The 22962-nt window shown below is 40.8% G+C and overlaps 1 protein-coding gene across 1 annotated transcript in view; it reads right to left on the bottom strand.

The window, feature by feature from the left end:
* Positions 1-6482: 6482 nt before the first annotated feature.
* Acad11 (acyl-CoA dehydrogenase family member 11) overlaps positions 6483-22962 on the bottom strand; it is an 83026-nt gene continuing 66546 nt past the window's right edge. Inside the window, exons 18-20 of the mRNA XM_076866935.2 lie at positions 11198-11314; positions 10226-10335; positions 6483-7932 (exon numbers count right to left, since the gene is read on the bottom strand). Of these exons, the coding sequence (XP_076723050.1) occupies positions 7818-7932; positions 10226-10335; positions 11198-11314 (342 nt within the window). The 3' untranslated portion in view covers positions 6483-7817. The remainder of the gene's footprint in view (positions 7933-10225; positions 10336-11197; positions 11315-22962) is intronic.

Raw genomic sequence — 22962 nt, 5'->3', positions numbered from 1 at the left:
TGTCCTTGGGTGTTGGTTTGTTGTGCAATGTTGACTTTGATTGTATCTGGGCACCACAGTGTATTCTCCCTGTTGATAATTTGGCTTTGATTCTTGACTTTGCCCATAGTGCATAACATGTTGAAGTCGTCAGAGAGACTCGCCGTGTGGTCTATACAAGAATGGGTGCGCTATAGCAGTTCAGGCAGGTAGGGTACAAATGGCAGTGTGTGTGAGGTGCTCACCGGGTGGCTACTCCTATAATGCGATTGGAGGTTCCTGGGGTAACAAGGGTGTCCACAGGCACTGTTGGTGTTAGGAAGGGTCTCTGGCACTGGCTACCCCAGTGGTGGTGAGGGTCTGAAGCACTAGTCCTTGACTAGTCAGTGATATTGGTCCAGATGCTGCACAGAAGAGGCTGTGGCTGGAATCACAGTAACCATTGGTTTTGTGGCACTCCACCTAGTCCTGACAGCAGTGTGAGGTTAGAGTAAGTGGGTGGGGGGCAGGACTGTGGCAGAAAAGGGGGAGGTGGGTCAGCAGCAGGAACCTTGATGTTCATCTCTCTCCTGTTTCAGTGGCAGTGCCCACCTGAGGGTAAGACTTCTGCCAATGTGGGGCAAAGACCGTCCTGGGACTCTCTTTGGCTGTGTGCACCCATTGGCAGGAAGATGTCTGAAGCCATGGGATTACTGTCGGCCTCCTCATAATGCCCCTTTTGGGGTGCAGCTTTGGGAGCACCCTGTAGCCTCCCTGCCCAGTCAGCAACAGACTCCTAGGGTGGCACAGGAGGCAGAGGCTTCAGCCCCTGGGTGGGCACTTGTCTTCAGTCGTTGCCGAGGTGTGAGTCTCCCAGCAGCTGGCCATACCCTTGGACTCAGAGGGCAAGGACCTCCAGCCTCTAGTTCTCAAGGGTACCAACCTCCACTCTCCCCATTTTGCAACACCCATCCCCTACAGAGCAGGGCAGCTAGTGGACTTTGTCAGTGTCACTCTGCTGCACTAAGCAGCTACCTTCTGAGCCAGTGCAGTGCAATGTCGGTAGAGTCCCAGAGTGGGAATGGGTAGGGGTTTCTGAGCCCTAGAAGAGTTCGAATTCAGACCGTAACTTCCATCTCAAGATGGCTCCTGGCCACAGCACCCTGTGGCCTCACTAGGAGATGACCTGAAACCCTTTTCCAAAGCAAGGCCACTGTGCAGATTTCAGCTTACCTATCTGAGTGGGCTACAAGTCTGTGAGGTTATGAGCCTTTCTAGTAGCTAGGATTTCCAGCCTCTCACTGATAGTGTGCTGGGATTCTTTCACCCTGACCCCTGCAAAGATCCTCCTCCCCTGGCTGTCGAGCCAGGTTGGTAGATTCTGGGTAATTTGTTTTTCTGCCTATTCTGTTGTCCCAGATCTCCAAATCTTCCAAGTTTCCATTCTTTGTCTCTTGCCAATTTCCTATGTTCTCCTATGATCACTCACCTCAAAACGCACCAATTAGCCTGTTGTTTTGGTTCTTTGTGGAGGAGCCAGTGAGTACTGGCCACCTTGATTCAGCCATCTTGGAGACCCTTGTTTTCTCTGCTCTCCACCCATCTTGTCCTCTCCTAGAGTTTTAAATTACACATGTGGCTTGCATTATATTTCTATTCATAGTACTGGAAGAGCTTTTTTTTTTTTTTTTTCTTGGACAACATGGGACAGGACGTAAACCCAGTTTGGCCAACCACACATTCCTCAGAGTTGAGCAAGTCAGGCAAGGAGAGAGAGAACTGGTGGGCAAGGCCAGATGGAGGTCACCACTGCAGGATAACTGTCCCATCAGCCTGCTCGGGCTGCTCTCTGGTCCAGCTGCAAAGACCTGTGTTCCTGCCTGATCTGGGTGAGACCCTCCAGACTTCCTCAGTCTCCCCCTCCCACTCCCAGTTCCAAACAGGCGATTCCTTTGGCTCCCATCGGCCTTTTTCTGATGATTTCTGCCATGCACCTACCTGAAACGAAGATCAAGATTTGTCAGGAAGCAAGTCTCCACCCTCGGCCCCCATGTCACTTTGAATCTTGTTATCACTGAAGTCACCATCACGAAAGCTGGGGCAGGAGCAACTGAGGCTATGTTGACCTCCCCGGGTGATTCTGATGCTGAGCCAGGACAAAAACTCTGTTTTAGGACCCAGTGCGCTTGCTAGTGTGCCCTACTGCCAGAAGTCTGTATGGCCAGTGAGTAAGCCTGAGGCTGTGTGACCACACATTAGACGAAGAGATTAATCAGCCATCCTGGACCCCCATCCTCCTGCGGCTGGGTGCATGACTGTGTTCAAGAAATAGAGAGGAACTATTATGTATGTGGCAGGCATCGTTCCAGCTACTACTGTTGTGACCAAAACAGACAAAATCCCCTTTCTGCTAAAGTATACGTTTTACTAGGAGAAGAGGGAATACTGAGCAAAAGAAAAATACATAGTGTGTCTCATGGTGGAAAATTTTGAGAAGACAACCAAAGTAGAGGAGGAGGGTTAGAGGTTTTTATGTGGGTTTAAGAGGGTTTGAAATTTAGCTGGTGGATGGTCATAAAAGGAATCCCTAGAGAGTTACATTGGCAGGAAAGGAGTAAGGCTTGAAAACAGGGAAGTGGGGTGCAGAGCTCTCTAGGTAAACAAACGCCCCTGCAAAGACCCCAAGGTAAGAAATGTGAGAAATAGAAAGGCTGGTGGTCCATTTTCAGAGTATAGTATTTAGCTTTCATTGGATCCAATTGTAGCCTTTCCCTTTTGCCCACCCTAATTCTAAAATTAGCCAATTGCATAGATTGTAACCCCAAACTCCTCCAATCAGAGGGAAGGGCAGCGCTGAGTTAGGGTAGAGGTTTAAGCAGGTGGGCTGCCTGCCCAAGTGCGCTCGCTAGTGTGCCCTTCTGCCAGAAGTAAAGGTTTGCTTTGCCCACCCACTTTTTTTTTTAATATTTATTTTTTTAGTTGTAGTTGGGCACAATACCTTTATTTCACTTATTTATTTTTTTATGTGGTACTGAGGATCAAACCCAGAATCCCGCACTTGCAAGACGGGTGCTCTACCGCTGAGCCACAACCCCAGCCCCATTTTTGTTTTTACTTTCTTTTTTAATGTGGTGCTGAGGATCCTACCCAGTGCTTCACACATGCTAGGCGAGTGCTCTGCCACTGAGCCAGCACCACCCAGCCCTTGTCCACCCATGTTCAAACAGGTGTTTGATTTCTTGTGGCACCTCCTTATTTCCAACAAGAAAAACAACTGGGATATTGGAGGACTAGCTGAACAGTCAGCTGGTGTGGAGTAAGGAAAAAGAGCAGCAGAGATTAAAGGCAGAGGGAGAAGGCTGGTGGAGGGAGGGGTGTCTGCAGTCTCCGCTTTCACCATTTTTAAAACATGAAAGAGAAGAATCATCCAGGGTGAGTCATCAACCCAAGGGTACAGGAGACTGGGCAGCACTGCCTGCCTGGGTAGCTATTCTCCATTTGGCCAGTGCTTATTTAGGGAGTCCCCCAAGTGAGGCATTTTCTCCAGGATAAACACACATACACACATACACACAGTTGTGTGAGAAAGAGGTGCTGAAAAAAAGGAACAAATAAAAATATTATGGTAGGATCATAAATCCTGAATGCTTTTTGTCCACCCTGAATTAAAGGAGGACACTTCCCAGAATTCTGCTTATTAGGAAAATTGGAAAATACTAACAATCACCAGAAGTGGTTCTGTTTCTCTTAGGTGTCCTGACTTCCCTCTGTGCCTAGAGCGGATCACAGCCCTCTGGCTGATTAGGCATCAGGATAAAATATTTAATGTTTTAAATATTAAATATTAAAAATATTTAATATTTTACATCAAATATTAATTAAATATAATATTTTAATATTTAATATTCAATGAGTATTTAACAATCCATATTCTCCTGGATTGTTAAATACTCATTGAACTTCTATTTCACCGGTAGACTTGCCCAAACTGCTGGGCACCCCCACTCTAGGCACTGATGCTCCTCCTTACACTTAGTTTTCCTCCAGCGGCTCATCCATTCCAGGTCTGCTGCCCAACCTGTGTTCACATGCCAGGGATCAAGCTTTGGCTCTTCGGGGGTTTATAAATGGATGCTTTGCCTCTCACCATTGCTGTGCTACAAACCAGGGACCAGCAGAGCATGCATGACCACTCCTTCACACGTTCCTTCATTCTTTTTTTAAATGCCTCAGCCAGCTCTTGAGACAGACTTTTCTCTGCATATCTTCATCCCCTGAAAACGAGCATGAGTAAAGGGTGAAGATGTCAGGCACGGTTTCAGGGATCAAGGAGACATTAGTGCACAGAAAAGTGACGGAAGTGAAATTTGGAAAGACCTTACGCTCTGGTGAGAAGAGAGACCGTGAGTAGATAGATACGTGCAAGGTAGTGTGTGCTGTGAGAACAGAAAGGCAGGTAAGGAGGCGGAGAATGATAGCATGTGAAATATAATCAGAACAGTGGTCAAGAAAGGACACTCTGAGGTGGCTTTTGAGCAGGCGTCTGGAAACCTTCAGGAGAGGAGAGTCAGAACGAGGCTCCAGGCCTGGCTATGTTTGTGTGCTAGAAAAGCAGCCAGGAGACCATGATGGAGTGGGCCATGTTGGGGAGATCAAAGAGCTGTCAGGGGATAAGCTCAGATGGAACCAAAGCAAGGACTGTTAATTTATTCTGAGATAAAAGCTGCGGAAACACAAGAGGCTTGTTGCAGCTGGCAGTTCTGCTGTGAAAACAGACCAGAAGTCCAGTTGGGCCTACTGGTATAGTGCAGGCCAAAGACCAAAAAAAAAAAAAAAAAAGAAGAAGAAGAAGAAGGCTGGAGAAATAGGATATTTTTTCATAGTAGACGTTTTCACGAATACATTTCTTTTGATAATATTCTTTAAGAATTCCGTAGGAAGTCTGAGTAAAAAAAAAGTACCTTTCCTCTGACCTTTTCAGAGATTGTTAAATCTTGATTCAAGAACAAGGAGAAAAGTGGGTTTTGGCAAGCCTTGTGCCACTTACTGGATTCCATTTGTATGGAGTATCATCCTCCACCCTTCTCCCTTTCAATCTGTGTGTGTCACTGCTGGTGAGAGGTGAGTTTACAACTTCTCTGTTCAAAGACCTTCCTGCCACTTTGGACTTGGCTGCTTGTCCCCCACTGTTATTCTCTTCAACAATGTGTGAGCATCCTTGTAGTGTGGACCACAGCTGTATGGGAACAGCTGGGATGATGGAGGCCTTTATAGATAGCCACAGCTGGATGAGGAAACCGCTTCCTCCATAGTTATGCCTTCTCAAAGTTAAAAACTTCAAATATTGGAGATCCCTTGCTGGCTACTCCCCTGCACAACCACCCTCTCCCTTCGTGCATCCTAACTGTTTTGCCGAAGAAAAGATATGACCTTTTTGTGTGGTGCCTCTTGTGTCTTCCCTGTCTGGCAGTCCGGAGGCTCCTCCTCTCCTGCCACCAGCCACACGGGAAATCTTGGAGGGATCTTGATGGGGGAAGCCCTGACTGGGAAGCCCATTCTCCCTCCTCTCTTCCTGCAAAAACTTCTCATTTTAAAGCCATGTGGTTCCTAACACGTGGCAAAGCCAGCACACTACCCTAAGAGGACTGTTGCTCAGTGACTCCTGGCAACAGCCTGCAGACAGAGCCCTAGAAATGGCCTGAGGCTCACAAGATTCTAGTCAGTACACTCTCCCCACCATGACCAGGGCAAAGGGACCCTTGTTCTCTTCGTTGTTATAATTTGGAGACTTTTTTCCCCTTTCAAAACAAAACAAAACATACTGTTCTTTTTAACATGATTTTATCTAAATAAATAAAGGTAGGGAAAGAGGTAAGTATTGATGACACAAAGTGATCTGCCTTAGAGTGTGGTACGTACAGGACAGTCGATAACTGAAACAAATAACTAATTTAGTCAGCTTTCTTTAAAGAGAGAAAATTACAAGATTACTAGTATTGGGCATAATCTTTAAAGTCAATTATTCAAAAAAATCCTGATTTCTTCTAAATTACAACTTTGCAAATTAGTAATAAGGTTACAGGATTTGCTCCACATCAAATGAGACCTTATAAAGTAGTATTATGTTAACTAATTTCCAGATGTTCTATATGGCTTCAGTGATTCTCACAATAGGCCCTTGGTAGGTGAGGGTCCTCTAGGATTAAAAACTTCATCTCAATGTGGAGAAAGAAAATGAGCTATGCAGAGGGTAAGAGGGCAGATGTTGCAGAGGACCTCACCACACACAGGGGACCCCAGCCCAGGGCTGGTCAAATTCCTGCACCTCCACACTCACCCAAGGAGAAATTTAAATCATGATGGAAAGCATCTAAGGACATCATTAAATTCATGGGATGTATATGTGTTCTGATAAAACAAACTTAAAAGTTTTAGGGGAAAAACCTTTTATTTGAAAATTTAAAACTTGATCAGTTACTATTGCAATGATATTCACACAAAAATGTAATGAGAAACAGCTGAAATAATTTTTAATAATATATTTTATTTAACTCAATATTTCCAAGTTATTATTTTGATATGTAATCAATATAAAAAGGTATTGAGATGTTTTTCATGCTAAGTTTTCAAAATCTGGTGTACATTTTACACTTACTCTGTTTTCTTATTTGGATGCCAAATTTTGATTCAAAATACTTTCTCTGTATTAAGATTTCATTAAATTTACAGTTGAAAAAGTAGATTCACATAATCAAGTCATTCTAAGCATACTTAAAAGTTTTCCCCTAATAACTAAATTTAATTTTTTTTTAAATTAACAATTCAGTTCCTCAGTTTCTTTTTCCTTTTGGTACCAGGTATTGAACTCAGGGGCACTCAGCCACTGAGCCACATCCCCAGCCCTATTTTGTGTTTTATTTAGAGACAGGATCTCACTGAATTGCTTGGGGCCTTACCATGGCTGAAGCTGGCTTTGAACTTGCAATCCTCCTACCTCAACCTCCTGAGCAGCTGGGATTATAGGTGTGCACCACTGTGCCTGGGGGTTCCTCAGTTTCATTAGCTACATTTAGGGTGCTCAGGAGTCACACATGGCCGACAACTATACTGCGTGTGACAGCTGACGTACCTGCCACAAGGATGTCTGCACAGGCTGCTGCTGCACCTAGGCCACTCAGAGCAGACTGTCTTTAACCTCTTAACAAAACAGAAGAACTTTCTTACAGCTCAATCTGTCCACTGTTCTCATTAACATTTTATAAGCAAGTAAAATGGTTCTTAGTTATATTTTCTCAAAATTTGCCATGTTTTCTTGTAAACCATCAGCTGCATTCAGATGGAAGACAAGTGTTCCAGGTTGTATTATGAAGAAGTTAGAATTGCATGGATTCTAAACAACCCATATAGCCATGTGCAAACTTTATGGCACGATTTCAAACTAACCCCTCTAAAAATAGTATTTAAAAGAGATCCAACTATATGTTTTTAAAGCAAGATGAAATATTATTGAAGTTATTTACTTATATTAATTCCTAAAATTCAAAACATCAAACCATTTTTATGCCCACAGGAAGTGTTTTAGAAATAATTCTCCATTATTTTATGATCTCATTATAAGTTGCACTTAAAAGCAAATACTAAACCACTTAGTTACTAGACCTAAGAACAGCTACAGATTTTCCAACTTATATCTGTGTGACCCTTGAAATTATAAAACCCACTGATCAAAATAGAGGCTAAAATCTTTACCACAAGTGAAAACTAACCCTGTTCTCAATCTGTTACAAAAATGTGAGACTCAAATGTTGGATCTGATTAAGGAATGCGTCTACCCTGGGGATGGAGTGGTGTTGCCTTCCTCACATCTTGGATCTCTGCGCTTTGGCTTGGTCCTGTAGCTCCATCTTGGCAATTGCTGAGAGGTGCACTTCATCGGGTCCATCTGCTAGGCGCAGAGTTCGTGTTAATGCATACCTGATAAAAACAAAAGAGCAGGGATTTGTGGGAGGTGTCAAAGAGGAACATGATAATTTAATGAAATAATAATTCTAAACCAAGATTAATTCCAATACAGCAGGAATAAGAAAAGGAATGCAATTAAAATGAAGGGAGTAAGCCAAAGGACTTCCAAGATGCTATTTTAAAGTTCTTAACTTGGGAGGATTCAAGATGGCTAAATAGAGGTGGCAGTACTCACTCACTTCTCTACAGAGAACTCTAGCTGTTAAGGTCTGTAAACAAGTCAGATTGGCACCTGTTATTTTGCCAGAGAAATGTTAGAGTCTGTAAACAAGTCTGCATGGTGCCTGGCAAAATGCCAGAGGGAGTGGTTTGTGAAGTAACAAAAGCAAGCCATTAAGTGTGGAGATTCCTTATTGGTTGACTGCTGTATCTATTTTATGCTAATTAGATAAGCTGTGTAAAATGTATAAATATCGCTCAGATCCTACAATAAACGGCTTCCATTCCTGCTGCATCAACGCACACAAGTCATTCCTCACCCACCTGATATTTTGCTGCAGCCAGCAGGGCTGCGGCATCTAGCAACAGGTGAACAAGTGCATTTTGAGGTGAGTGATTTTGAGAGACCACTAGAGACTGGCAAAGAGAAAATGGAACCTTGGGAAATGTAGAGACCTGGGATAAAAGCAAAAAAACCCAGTATCTACCATCCTGACTCTGCAGGGTCAGGGTGAAAGGAAGAATTCCAGCACACTCTATTAATGAGGATGCTGGCAATCCTAGCTACTAGAAAGGCTCATAACCTCACAGGCTTGAAGCCCACTTAGATAGGTAAGCTGAAATCTGCACAGTGGCCTTGCTTTGGAAAGGATTTCACATCGTCTCCTAGTGAACTCACACGGTGCTGTGGCCAGGAGCCATCTTGAGAAGGGAGCTGTGGTCTGAATTTGGACTGATCTAGGATTCCGAAACCTACACATGCCCACCCTGGGAGCCCACGGACGTTCCACTGCACTGGCTCAGAAGGTAGTTGCTTCATTAATCCCCAGCTTGGTGCAGCAGAGTGACAATGACAAAACTTGAGTGCTGCCCTGCTCTGCAGGAGACTGGTGTTGCAAAATGTGGAGAGTGGAGGTTGGTGCCCTTGAGAACTACAAGCTGGAGGCACTTGCCCTCTGAGTCCAAGGGTATGGCCAGCTGCTGGGAGACTCACACCATTCCAGGACTTAAGGCAGATGTCCGTGCAGTTTGCTGATGCCCTCTACCTGGGCCATTTTCATCTGCTAGTGATAGAGCAAGGAGGGAAAACTATAGTTCCTGAGACTGCTCTGACCACAGGGATGAGCTGAGGGGCCTTGGGCAAGAGTGGGTCCAGCCATTGCCTCGTCCTCACATGTGCACTGTAGATAAAGGACTTGTGAAAAAGTCATGGATCCAGCAGCCACCGTAAACCCAGGTGTGCATGGCAAAAAGGGACTAAGAGGAATTTTGCCTGACTTCAGCCACCACTGCACCAAAATGGCAAAGAGGAACACTGTGGTTGGTTCCTATTGCTACCCTGCCATCCGGCTATGCACTGCTGTCAGAACTGGATGTGAGGACCACAGAGAGGGTGTTGTAGTTCCTGCCACCTCCTTTCCCCATGCAGATTCTGGGCTTGAACCAGTGGGGTTAATCTCATTCTTGGTTTGCCACATGTTACCAGTACTTGGAAGAGCTGAGAGGTGTCTTAAGTAAGACACAGGTAGCAAATGGTATTACAGCATATGTTTTGTTCTTTCTTAAGGCTAAAAATCCATGGATGATGAGACCCTACTTCCAGTGCGATAGACCAGGTGCACTGTGGCCATGTGTGGGGACAGACAGTGGATGGAGAATGCTTCTTCTAACCTCCCTGTAATGAGAATCTGGCTATTTCATGGCCACGGGCATTCTCTGCTTCAAGTGCAGCTGCTGGTTCCCTGTGTGGCTGATGACTCGTCCCATACACATAGAGTTGGATCTCGGCTGTTTGGCTCTCTCTGGTACTCCCCACCTTCGTATTTCTGGGTAGATCTCCATGCTATGTCTGTATGCCAGGAGTCCTTAGTGGGTCCACTTGGTGTGAAATTTAACATGTCAGAATGAGCTGATGATTGTAATTATGAGTCAAATATTTCTTGGTGCTGAGGTCTATATTAAAAGTCCCAATATCACTTCATTAAGCCTTCAATTATGCTGTAAAGTAAGTATCTTTATTTTCTTCCTAAACAATTAGTGTCAAGGTTTTGGTATATTTTTAATTAAATATTCTATATCCACTCACATGTTAGCCAGAGGGAAATCCTGAGAGACGCCTGCACCTCCACACACTTGGATGGCTCGGTCAATGATCCTGCAGACGGCCCGTGGGGCAGCCACTTTGATCATTGCAATCTACAATAGCAAGATATGCAAGAATGCTTTTTTAGACCATACACACAGAGCCAGAATTTGATAAAATCGGTATTTTCCTCTGTGAATTGAAATAAGGAAAATTTCCCACAGCAAATCACCACTAAAACAAGATCTTTGGTGAAAGCCAACAATGAGATTTGTTATAATGTAGTTAATGGCCATATTTCAGTCAATGCAGACCTTCTGGAAAGAGCTGTCTCTTCCAAGTCATGTTTTATTCATTTATTTATAACTTGCCTCATTTCCAAAAGGATTTCAGGCAGCTCATAAATTACACTCATCATGTTTGGGGTCATAAAAAGAGTTCAAGGGTCATCACTCCACTACTCAGTTTTCTCTTAGTTGATTTTATGGGCTTTTAGAAATAAATGACATGTCCTTATCCCATATAAGCCAGAAGGAAGGCAGTGGCAAGAGGTGCCTTTTGTGAAACAATACTATGTGGAAGAATTGTCCTGTGCATTCTAAATGTATCATCTTGGTTACTCTCCTCAAGAACCCTGGGCCAAAGCAGAAAGATCAGTTACTTTGCCCATGGTCACAGGCTAGCAGAAAGTGGCATAGTGAGTACTATTAATTCCAGGTCTATATAAAGCCTAGAATTTCCCCATTCCTTGTTACTGCATGTCAAGAAAGCTGAAGATATTCTGCATCCCTCAAAATCATCCCTTAAAGCAGCCCTATGAAAACTAGCAAATAATAGATATTTATAATCTTTAAACCATAATTACTGAAGGCTTCCAATATTTTGAGAGCCACTGAAGTGTCTTAAAACCTGAAATGCACAACGGATGGGAGACAATGAAAAAGTCTCTGCAGTTAGTGGTCCAGGGAGCCTCACCTCCTTTCTGGCACCAGTGCTGCCCAGAGTATCTATGCTGTGGGCGGCTTTCAAAGTCAACAAGCGGATCTCCTCGATGGCAATGCGGCTCTCAGCAATCCAGTGAGCCACAACTTCCTGTAAGGGAGCAAAAGGAAGGGGAAGATAAGCTGGTATCTGAAGATCACATGTAACACAGCTTTATAGTTTGAAGAAAATTTCTAGGCCAATGATGTTTCTATATATTTCAAAATGAAAGAGTTCATTCGCTTGATATACACTACCTAGCCACTTACCTGTGGACTACTAGTTAAAATTGAAAATTTAAAAATAAACTTCATTGGTTCCAAAAAATCTTTTATTTTAGATATCTTTATGCTTAAGATGACTGAACTGGGCAGTTTATTGCCAAACTACTCCTGAATGGCCCTCCTGAATGCAAATTACATGTTCTCATGGAAACCTGACTAGATATTTGGTGGTGAAGCTGGCCATGGTCAAAGTAGATAATTCCCAGAAAGGGGATAATTCAGCAGCACTCTTTTAATTTCATAATTTTATTTTATTTATTTATTTATTATTTTTTTGTATTGTGGATTGTACCCAGGAGCACTTAGCCACTGAACCATATCACCAGACCTTTTTTGAATCTACCAGTTCTGCCTGTCCTCAAAACTCCCAAGCAATCTACAAAAAAATTTTCTAGAATTTATGTTATTTCAAGATCATAGGATACAAGATAGACATACATAAATCAACTGCATATATATAATATATGTGTATATGTGTGTATATTAAAAATATAGAGACATAAAAATTAAAAATACAACACCATTTGCAATTGCTCAAAAACCAAAATACTTATGTGTAAATTGAGTTAAGTACTGCTCTATATGTAAGTAAAGTTAGGCATAGTTGTGGCATACATTCTAGGAAATGTGTTCTTAGGTGATTTTTTAATTGTGTAAACATCATAGAGTGTACCTACAAATATGAAAACAGCTATGACATCACTAGGTGATACATCTTATGGGACCACCATGTATATGCAATCCATCATTGACTAAAACATTGTTCTGTGATGTATGACTTTGTAAAAGGACATGTATAGGATCTGTATGCTGAAAGCTACACAGAGATGATAAAAGAGACCAAAGAAAAGCTAAATAAATGGAGAGACACACCATGTTCATGGAATAAAAATTCAACATAGATACAACGTATCTGATAAGCCCAGCCTAATTCCCTCTTAAGTCAGGAACCATCTTGTCAAAAGTTATAAAAGATTCATTTCTTTTTTATGTTTTCTGTAAAATATTAGGATTTATATTTGGCATGGCTGTATTTTGATGTTTTAAACTCGTTTGGAATGCCTGCCCGTGCCTTGAACTCATCCATGCCTGGCTTTCCCTAACCAGATAACAACCCTCTCTGAAACCTTAGTGGCGCCTCATAAATTCTGGCTTTCCCTGACCAGATAACAACCCTCTCTGAAACCCTAATGGTGCCTCATAAATTCTGATATTGGGATCTAGATTTACTCCCTAAGTACTGAACCATTTAGACCATTAACCTACTACCTGCTTTTGTATTATGCTTGTCAAAATCCTGTTATCTGAAGTTCTCAAGACACCTCCCCTTTTGCAACTTTCTGTGCTATAAAGCTGCACTCCTAGAGAGCTGGAGTACTGTCTTCTATCCCACGGATTTTGGGAGAGGGACAGTCCCAGCTAGTCAGAATTACAAGCTTGCTTTAATTTGATTTAAAATTGGAGTCGGTGGTATTTTCTTTGCATCATGGTTTAACATATTAATTCTTTCTAAACTGATGTATACATTTAACATAATTCTTATCAAAATCCCAGAAAGACTCTTTGTACAGATATGAACATGATTATTCTAAGAATTACATGCAAAGGGAAATGAATGAGAACAGCTAAAACACTTTTGAAGAGAAGTCAGTCACTAAATGACTTTTGAGAAGAGTCCGTCTAACTTTCAAGAAAAGTTTTATTACTACAGTAAGCAAGATTGTGTGGTGTTTGTTGGCAGAGAGACAAACATAGATAATTAGGATATAAGACAACCAAAAATAGGCCCACATAAATATGCCTGATAGATTTTTGAAAAAGGTACAAAAGCAATTCAGTAGAGGAAAGACATCCTTTACAACAAATTTTGCTGAAGCAATTGGACATCTATAGGGGAAACAACCAACCAACCACCACAAAAAAAAACAAACCAAACCAAACAAAAATCAAACTTAAGTCTTATATGTTATTAAAAAAATTAACTCAAGGGGCTAGGGCTTTAATTCAGTGGTAGAGTGCTTGCCTAGCATGTGTGAGGTACAGGGTTTGATCCTCAGCACCACATAAAAAAATACAGAAATTTTAAAAAATCAACTCAAAATGTATTGCATATTCAAATTAAAAATTTTAAGGAAAAAAATCATAGGGGAAAATCTTTAGGACATAGAGTGAGACAAAGAGACAAAGAATTCTTAGAGTTGATACCAAAACCATGACCCATAAAAGCAAAAAATGACAAGTTAGGATTCATTAAAATTAAATTTGCTCTGTGAAAGACCTTGTTAAGGATGAAAAGAGGGGGAAATATTTGCCAATTACATATCTGACAAAGGAGATTTTCTGGAATATGTATAGAACTCTCAAAATGCAACAGTAAAAAAAAAACAATTAGAACATGGGCATAATACATGAACTTAAGAGGATATAAGATGGCAAATAAACACACAAAAGGCTCATTTATGATTAGCTATTTGGGTGATGTAATTAAGGCCACTGAGATAGTCTATCAGAATGACTGAAATTTAATAAGTTTGACACCATAATATGCTGGTGGGAGTGAGGACAAACTGGGTCATTTATACACAGTGAGAATGAAAAACAGAAGAGAGTCTGGCAGCTTCTTTAAAAATTAAACATGCTAGGCTAGGGGTGTAGCTCAGCAATAAAGTGCTTACCTAGCATTCATGAGGCCCTAAGTTTGATCCCTAGTACCTAAAAAAACAATAGAAAATTAAGCATGCAACTGTATATGATCTGTTGTAAGTAGTTAAGCAAACTTGTCATACAACCATACAGGTAAATGCTATCACAAGAAAAGTGATACATGGAACCTAGATGAATCTCTAAAAGACAGTGCTTGAGTAAAGAAACCAATCACAAAGGTTTACATACTGTGTAATTCCATTCCTGGAATCACAGAAGTATAAAAATGAACACCTAGTTGGTTGCTAGGAGTTAATTGTAGGCCATGAAAGGGTGGTGTCAAGACCTGGTAGGGATGGAAATTTTCTGTAGCCTAACTTTATCCATAACAACATTGTGGTTCTGATACGAGATGTTACCATTGGGGGATGTAGGGGATCTCTCTGTATTATTTCTTATATCTGTATGTCTATTTATAATTATCTCACAACAAAAAGTTTTAAAAAATTGGTAATTGCTTCTCATTTAGCTTAGTGAACATCTCTTGAGATTGTCCCCTTTTGTCAAGCCTCACCATAAACCCCAGGAGCAAATGTATATTTAGAATTCAGCACAGAAGCTCAGGCAACATACGGAATGTTTCCTGTTAGCTGAAATCTGTTCTTGTTTCCCAATTGTAAACATAGAATTGGTTTTTACATTGGAGAACAATGTTTGTTAAGAAAGTTAGACTGGCAGTGCTTTCACCCAAGCCACACTCACCTGCCACAGCCATGGTTATGCACCATCATGTTTGCTTTGGGAAATTTCTTTAGCCATAGGATGTTTGGTTAGGATTCTCTGGAGCACTTATGTTCAGAATGACAGCCACTAATCAAATGTGGCTACTAAGCATTTAAAATATGCTTAGTCTGAATTGAAATGTAATGAAAGTGTAATAGAGATGCCCAATTGTAAAGAATCAGTATTTTTGAATAATTTAAAATATCTCCTTAATAATATTTTTACATTGATTTCAAGTTGAAATGATCACGTATTGGGTATCTTGGGAAAAATAAAATATTTTTTTAATTAATTTCATTTATTTGTTTTTACTGTTTAAAGATGTTGCTAAAGTACTAGAAGATTTAAAATTATATTTGTGCTGGTGGCATATGTCTGTAATAACAGCTACTCAGGAGCCTGAGGCAGAAAGACTATAATTTTGAGGCCAGCCAAGGCATCTCTGTCTCAAAAAATAAAAAAGACTCAAGGAAATATCTTAATGGTAGAGTGCTCTGGGTTTACTCTCCCATACCACAAAAAATAAAATTTGTGGCTCATACTGTATTTCTATTGAATGGCACTATCTTAGAGGTTGAAACATATAGTTCTGAATTCACGATTTTAAACAAGCGGCTGGCAGTCAACAGAATTTTTTTTATGGTTGCAAAACCAAGTAATTGTAACTTCATGAACAGAATCAAAATGCATTTACTTTTTTAGCTTCAGAATAAAAGAATGTGTTCTCAACTGGGTCATTACAGACCCTAGATTTGCTAAAAAAAACATTAACTGAATAGAACTGAGTGCTCTAGGAAACTGACAAATTTATTTACTAAGACTGAATTTTGCTTTAGAGACTGGAATTGTTTGAAGAGAGCTGGAAGGAGTCTCTAAATTCAGGGATATCGAATGTTAAACTTTCACAAATTGAGAGGCGGGTGGTGGGTAAGCTGGCCTGAATTTTCTCTTTTTTGCCTCAGCTAGATCATCTTATTTGTACCAGATGTGAGAAGTTTCCAATAAAGAAGCATATTTTTAAAAAGCAGAAACTTCTGTCTTGAGTAGCCAGGTACAGTGGCATATGCCTGTGATCCTAGCAACACTGGAAGCTGAGGTAGGAGAATCTCAAGTTCAAGATCAGTTTCAGCAATTTAGCAAGACCTTGTCTCAGAATAAAAAATGCAAATGGCTGGGGATGTAGCATAGGGTTAAAATGCCCAACGCACTTTGAACAATGTATCAATTTTACTCTGTCCTCCCTTCACCCTGCTCAATGAATTGTGTGGCAAAAACTGAAAAGAGAAAAGGGGAAGAGGCCATAGTTGATGCTAGGAGCAACTCTTTCATCCCTAAATAGCAGCAGCAGGGATGTATCCATGACCCCAAAACCTTCTCCAACAGTGCCCATCAATAGCTGAACACTTCCCCTGCTGTGTACTCTGTACTCTGAGGTTCACCACAAACTATTCTCAGTTATGATATCATAAAGTGAGCTCTATTTTCTTCATGAGAACAGTGTTGCAACTAAGCCATGTGTATGCTGAATGAGCATAAAGACTACAAGATATTGATCTCAGTAACCATTGCTATTCTTTTTGTGGCTCTCTCCTTCCTGCCCGCCCCGCCCCCCCGCACTACTGATGTTATTAATATTAGCATTAGTAATACTGCCATTATTACTAATATTAAACATGTTATACTTCATGGAAAGCAAACACAGTCTAAGAATTTGGATAAAAAATATACTGCAAAAATTTTAAAAAGGATCACAAGTGTACTTTACAAGGGGATTGATGTCCTAAAATATACTTGTCCAGTAAACACAAATATAGTTCTATGAATACAAATTTTACCTAATAATAGCTTGTTAGTAATAGTACATGTTAAATATTTAATAATACTTTTTTATGATTTCTTAAAAATTAGAAAGGTTTTTTGGGGGATGATTTCATTATCCCACTTTCTGTAGAAAGTTTTTCAAGGGAGAGCCGCCGCCCGAGCCTGCAAGGTAGGCAGACCTGCGACCGACCGGGAGAACAGGCCCAGAAGCCCGCTGGCGTGGTAGACAGATCACCCCAACTGGAGGAGGGGCAGAGCCGTTGCCTGCGCCTGCAAGATAGGCAGACCTGTGACCAACCAGGAGAACAGGTCCAGCGGCCCGCCAACGTGGTAGACAGATCACCCCAATTGGAGGAAGTGCCCAGCCACCGCCCACAAGGTAGGCAGACGGTGCGACCTGGAGAAGGGGCCCGGCTGCCGCCTGCGCCTGCAAGGTAGGCAGACCTGCAACCTGGAGAACAGGCCCAGAGGCCCGCCAGCGTGGTAGACAGATCACCCCAATTGGAGGAGGAGCACAGCTGCTGACCGCGCCTGCAAGGTAGGCAGACCTGCGACCTGGAGAACAGGCTCAGCGGTCCCCCCCACCCCCTGCGTGGTAAACAGATCACCCCTATTGGAGGAGGGGCCCAGCGGCTGCCTGAAAGGTAGGCAGGCTGCGTGTCCTGGAGAAGGGGCCCAGTGGCTCGCTGGCGTGGTAGACAGAGCACCGCAATTGGAGGAGGGGCCCAGCCACTGCCTGTGCCTGCACGGTAGGCAGATCTGCGACCTGGAGAACAGGCCCCTCGACTCGCCTGAGCAGTAGACAGACCTCCCCAGTTGGAGGAGCCCAGCCTCCCGCTGGTGAGGTAGACAGACCACTCCAACTGGAGGAGGGGCCCTGCCTCCCGCCCCTGTGGTCACCTGACCGAGCTCTTGACAAACATAACGTTTCCCCAACACCCCCACCTCATCAAACACCTTATGAGAAAAACTGATGGAACTCATCTTGGAAAATACCACCAACCCTTAAAACCCACCAACCGTTTGACTGGCGTGGCTCCCAGTGCGGTTCTGCATCGGATCAGGCACCTGGTTTACATCTCAGAGAATAAGAGTAGAGAGGCCACAGGTGGAAGCTCAAGTCCTCTCATACTGACTACCACCACCATCCTGAACCCAGAGAATCAAGCTAGGAATAGACAATGCCACCAACTGGAAGAAATTAAAACAGAGTTCTGAGAGACATCTTTTTTTTTTCTTTCTTTTTCTCTCTTCTCTCTCTGTTTTCAGCCATTCACCCAGTCTCCTCTACCCTTCCCCCTCAGGTCTTCGCAACGTCAACATATGTGAAACCAAAAATTGTACACGAAAAAGGACTTTAACAACTGAATCACCAGAATAATATACTATAGAGGAATTGCATATGCCCCTCCTCCCTTCCCCCTTTTATTCCTTTTCTTTTTTCTCGTATTTTCTTTTTCCAGCTCTCTTTTTTCTCTCCCTTTCCTTGTTATCTGTTTTCCTCCCTCTTACTCCCTCTGTCCCACTTGCAACCCCCTAAATTTTACTATTCATAAGTAGGGTAATCTTAGAAATACAGATAGGAATTTGAATCTATACATTCTTTCATAAATTACATATCTATTGGTTAGAGCTCTCCAAAGTTACTGTTAGATTAACCCCATACCCTCACTCCTTTCCCCATAAACATAACATCCTACACCTGAAATCCAGTTTTCTTCAAGCTACCAGAAATGGTATGCCTTTCATAAAACTAATGACTATATTTGTAAACGATAATCAAAACCAACATTTGTAGACATAGACTCTAGCTATAAATGTAGTAATAAGGAAAACGTGTGCTTAGATGATGTACTATTGATATTGAGAACTGTTAACATTGTCTTTCTCCACAAAAGGGAGACTTTGCAACTATACAAGAGCAATATAAATATATAGGGGGAAAATTCAATAACACAACAGTTTCACCAAGCAGAAAGAAACTCGAGCAGTATGAAAAGACAAGGAAAGAAAGGACCACAAGCAATGCAGGTCAACTCAACTTTAGAAGAGGTAATATCTGCAGCAGATGGAATGTCAGATAAAGAATTCAGGATATACATGCTTCAGATGATCTGGAGTCTCAAGGAAGACATTAGACAGCAAAATCAGACAATGAAAGATCACTTCGACAATGAATTACATAAACATATCCAAGAAGCAAAAGATCAACTATACAGGGAGATAGAGGTTATAAAAAACAAACAAATAGAAATCCTAGAAATGCAGGAAGCAATAAACCAAATTAAAAACTCAAATTAGAATACTACCAGCAGAGTAGAACACTTAGAAGACAGAACATCAGACAATGAAGACAAAGTATTTCAACTTGAAAAGAACATAGACAGCTCAGCAAGACTGTTAAGAAACCATGAGCAGAACATCCAAGAAATATGGGAATAACATAAAGAGACCAAACTAAAGAGTCATTGGGATACAGGAAGGTATAGAGGTCCAAACCAAAGGAATGAGCAATCTGTTCAACGAAATAATATGAGAAAACTTCCCAGACTTGAAGAATGAGACAGAATCCCAAATCCTAGAAGCCTACAGGATGCCGAATGTGCAAAATCATAAGAGATCCATACCTAGACAATTATAATGAAGATGCCCAACATACAGAATAAGGAGAGAATTTTAAAAGCTACAAGAGAAAGGAAGCAGATTACATTTAGGGGTAAACCAATCAGGATAACAGCTGATCTTTCAACACAGACTCTGAAAGCTAAAAGATCCTTGAACAACATATTTCAAACACTGAAAGAAAATGGGTTCCAACCAAGAATTGTGTATCCAGCGAAATTAAGCTTTAGGATGGAAGATGAAATTAAAACCTTCCATGATAAACAAAAGATAAAAGAATTTGCAGCTAGAAAACCATGTCTTCAAAACATCCTCGGCAAAACATTACAGGAAGAGGAAATGGAAAATAACAATGAAAACCAACAGTGGGAGGTAGTACAGTGAAGGGGGGGGAATAATCAAAGAGGAAAACAAACCATGTTTAGTAACATAAATAAACAAATATGGCTGGAAGAACAATCCATATCTCAATAATAACCCTAAATATTAATGGCTTAAACTCACCAATTAAGAGACACAGGCTAGTAGAATGGATCAAAAAAAAAAAAAAAGATCCAACAATATGCTGCCTACAGGAGACGCATTTGATAGGAAAAGACATACATAGACTGAAGGTGAAAGGTTGGGAAAAATCATATCACTCATATGGACTTTGGAAACAAGCAGGAGTGTCCATACTCATATCAAATAAAATAGATTTCAAGTCAAAGTTAATCAAAAGGGATAAAGAGGGACACTACATACTGCTCAAGGGAACCATACACCAACAAGACATAACAATCATAAATATATATGCCCCAAACAGTGGTGCAGCTATGTTCATCAAACAAACTCTTCTCAAGTTCAAGGATCTAATAGACAACCACACAATAATCATGGGAGACTTCAACACACCTCTCTCACCACTGGACAGATCTTCCAAACAAAAGTTGAATAAAGAAACTATAGGGGGCTGGGGATGTGGCTCAAGCGGTAGCGCGCTCGCCTGGCATGCGTGCGGCCCGGGTTCGATCCTCAGCACCACATACAAAGATGTTGTGTCCGCCAATAACTAAAATAAAATAAATATTAAAAAATTCTCTAAAAAAAAAAGAAACTATAGAACTCAATAATACAATTAATAACCTAGACTTAATTGACATATATAGAATATACCACCCAACATCAAGCAGTTACACTTTTTTCTCAGCAGCACATGTATCCTTCTCAAAAACAGATCATATATTATGTCACAGGGCAACTCTTAGACATTATAAAGGAGTAGAGATAATACCATGCATCTTATCTGATCATAATGGAATGAAACTGGAAATCAATGATAAAAGAAGGAAGGAAAAATCATGCATCACTTGGAGAATGAACAATAGGTTACTGAATGATCAATGTGTTTTAGAAGACATCAAGGAGGAAATTAAAAAATTCTTAGAGATAAATGAAAACACAGACACAAATTATTGGAATCTATGGGACACAATGAAAGCAGTTCTAAGAGGAAAATTCATTGCTTGGAGTTCATTCCTTAAAAAAAGAAAAACCAACAAATAAATGATCTCACACTTCACCTCAAATCCTAGAAAAAGAAGAGCAAAACAACAGCAAAAGAAGTAGAAGGCAAGAAATAATTAAAATCAGAGCTGAAATCAATGAAATCGAAACAAAAGAAACAATTGAAAAAATTGACAAAACTAAAAGTTGGTTCTTTGAAAAAATAAATAAGATCGACAGACCCTTAGCCATGGTAACAAAGAGAAGAAGAGAGAGAACTCAAATTACGAGCATATGGGATGAAAAAGGCAATATCACAACAGACACTTCAGAAATACAGAAGATAAATGGAAATTATTTTGAATCCTTATACTCCAATAAAATAGAAGATAGTGAAGGCATCGATAAATTTCTTAAGTCATATGATCTGCCCAGATTGAGTCAGGAGGATATAGACAACCTAAACAGACCAATATCAATTGAGGAAATAGAAGAAGCCATCAAAAGACTACCAACTAAGAAATGCCCAGGACCGGATGGGTATACAGCAGAGTTTTACAAAACCTTTAAAGAAGAACTAATACCAATACTTTTCAAGCTATTTCAGGAAATAGAAAAAGAGGGAGAACTTCCAAATTCATTCTATGAGGCCAACATCACCCTGATTTCTAAACCAGACAAAGACACTTCAAAGAAAGAAAACTATAGACCAATATCTCTAATGAACCTAGATGCAAAAATCCTCAATAAAATTCTGGCGAATCGGATACAAAAGCATATCAAAAAAATTGTGCACCATGATCAAGTAGGATTCATCCCTGGGATGCAAGGTTGGTTCAATATATGGAAATCAATAAATGTTATTCACCACATCAATAGACTTAAAGATAAGAACCATATGATCATCTCGATAGATGCAGAAAAAGCATTCGACAAAGTACAGCATCCCTTTATGTTCAAAAATCTAGAAAAACTAGGGATAACAGGAACATACCTCAATATTGTAAAAGCTATCTATGCTAAGCCTCAGGCTAGCATCATTCTGAACGGAGAAAAATTGAAGGCATTCCCTCTAAAATCTGGAACAAGACAGGGATGCCCTCTCTCACCACTTCTGTTCAACATAGTTCTCGAAACACTGGCCAGAGCAATTAGACAGATGAAAGAAATTAAAGGCATAAAAATAGGAAAAAAAGAACTTAAACTATCAGTATTTGCAGATGACATGATTCTATACCTAGCAGACCCAAAAGGGTCTACAAAGAAACTATATCAGTGACAAATCTTCTGAAATGGAAATGAGGACAACCACTCCATTCACAATATCCTCAAAAAAAAAAAAATACTTGGGAATCAACCTAACAAAAGAGGTGAAAGACTTATACAATGAAAACTACAGAACCCTAAAGAGAGAAATAGAAGATCTTAGAAGATGGAAAAATATACCCTGTTCATGGATAGGCAGAACTAACATCATCAAAATGGCGATATTACCAAAAGTTCTCTATAGGTTTAATGCAATGCCAATCAAAATCCCAACGGCATTTCTTGTAGAAATAGATAAAGCAATCATGAAATTCATATGGAAAAATAAAAGACCCAGAATACCAAAAACAACTCTAAGCAGGAAGTGTGAATCAGGCGGTACAGTGATACCAGACTTCAAACTATACTACAGAGCAATAGTATCAAAAACAGCATGGTACTAGTACCAAAACAGGCGGGTGGACCAATGGTACAGAATAGAGGACACAGAGACCAATCCACAAAATTACAACTATCTTATATTTGATAAAGGGGCTAAAAGCATGCAATGGAGAAAGGATAGCATCTTCAACAAATGGTCCTGGGAAAACTGGAAATCCATATGCAACAAAATGAAATTGAATCCCTTTCTCTCGCCATGCACAAAAGTTAACTCAAAATGGATCAAGGAACTTGATATCAAATCAGAGACACTGCGTCTGATAGAAGAAAAAGTTGGCTCTGATCTATATATTGTGGGGTCGGGCTCCAAATTCCTCAATAGGACACCCATAGCACAAGAGTTAATAACTAGAATCAACAAATGGGACTTACTCAAACTAAAAAGTTTTTTCTCAGCAAGAGAAACAATAAGAG

This window comes from Callospermophilus lateralis, chromosome 10 (genome assembly GCF_048772815.1).
Source record: "Callospermophilus lateralis isolate mCalLat2 chromosome 10, mCalLat2.hap1, whole genome shotgun sequence".
Classification (NCBI taxonomy): domain Eukaryota; kingdom Metazoa; phylum Chordata; class Mammalia; order Rodentia; family Sciuridae; genus Callospermophilus; species Callospermophilus lateralis.
Note: the sequence above shows the minus strand (reverse complement) of the source record. Positions and strands in the feature narration are given on the sequence as shown.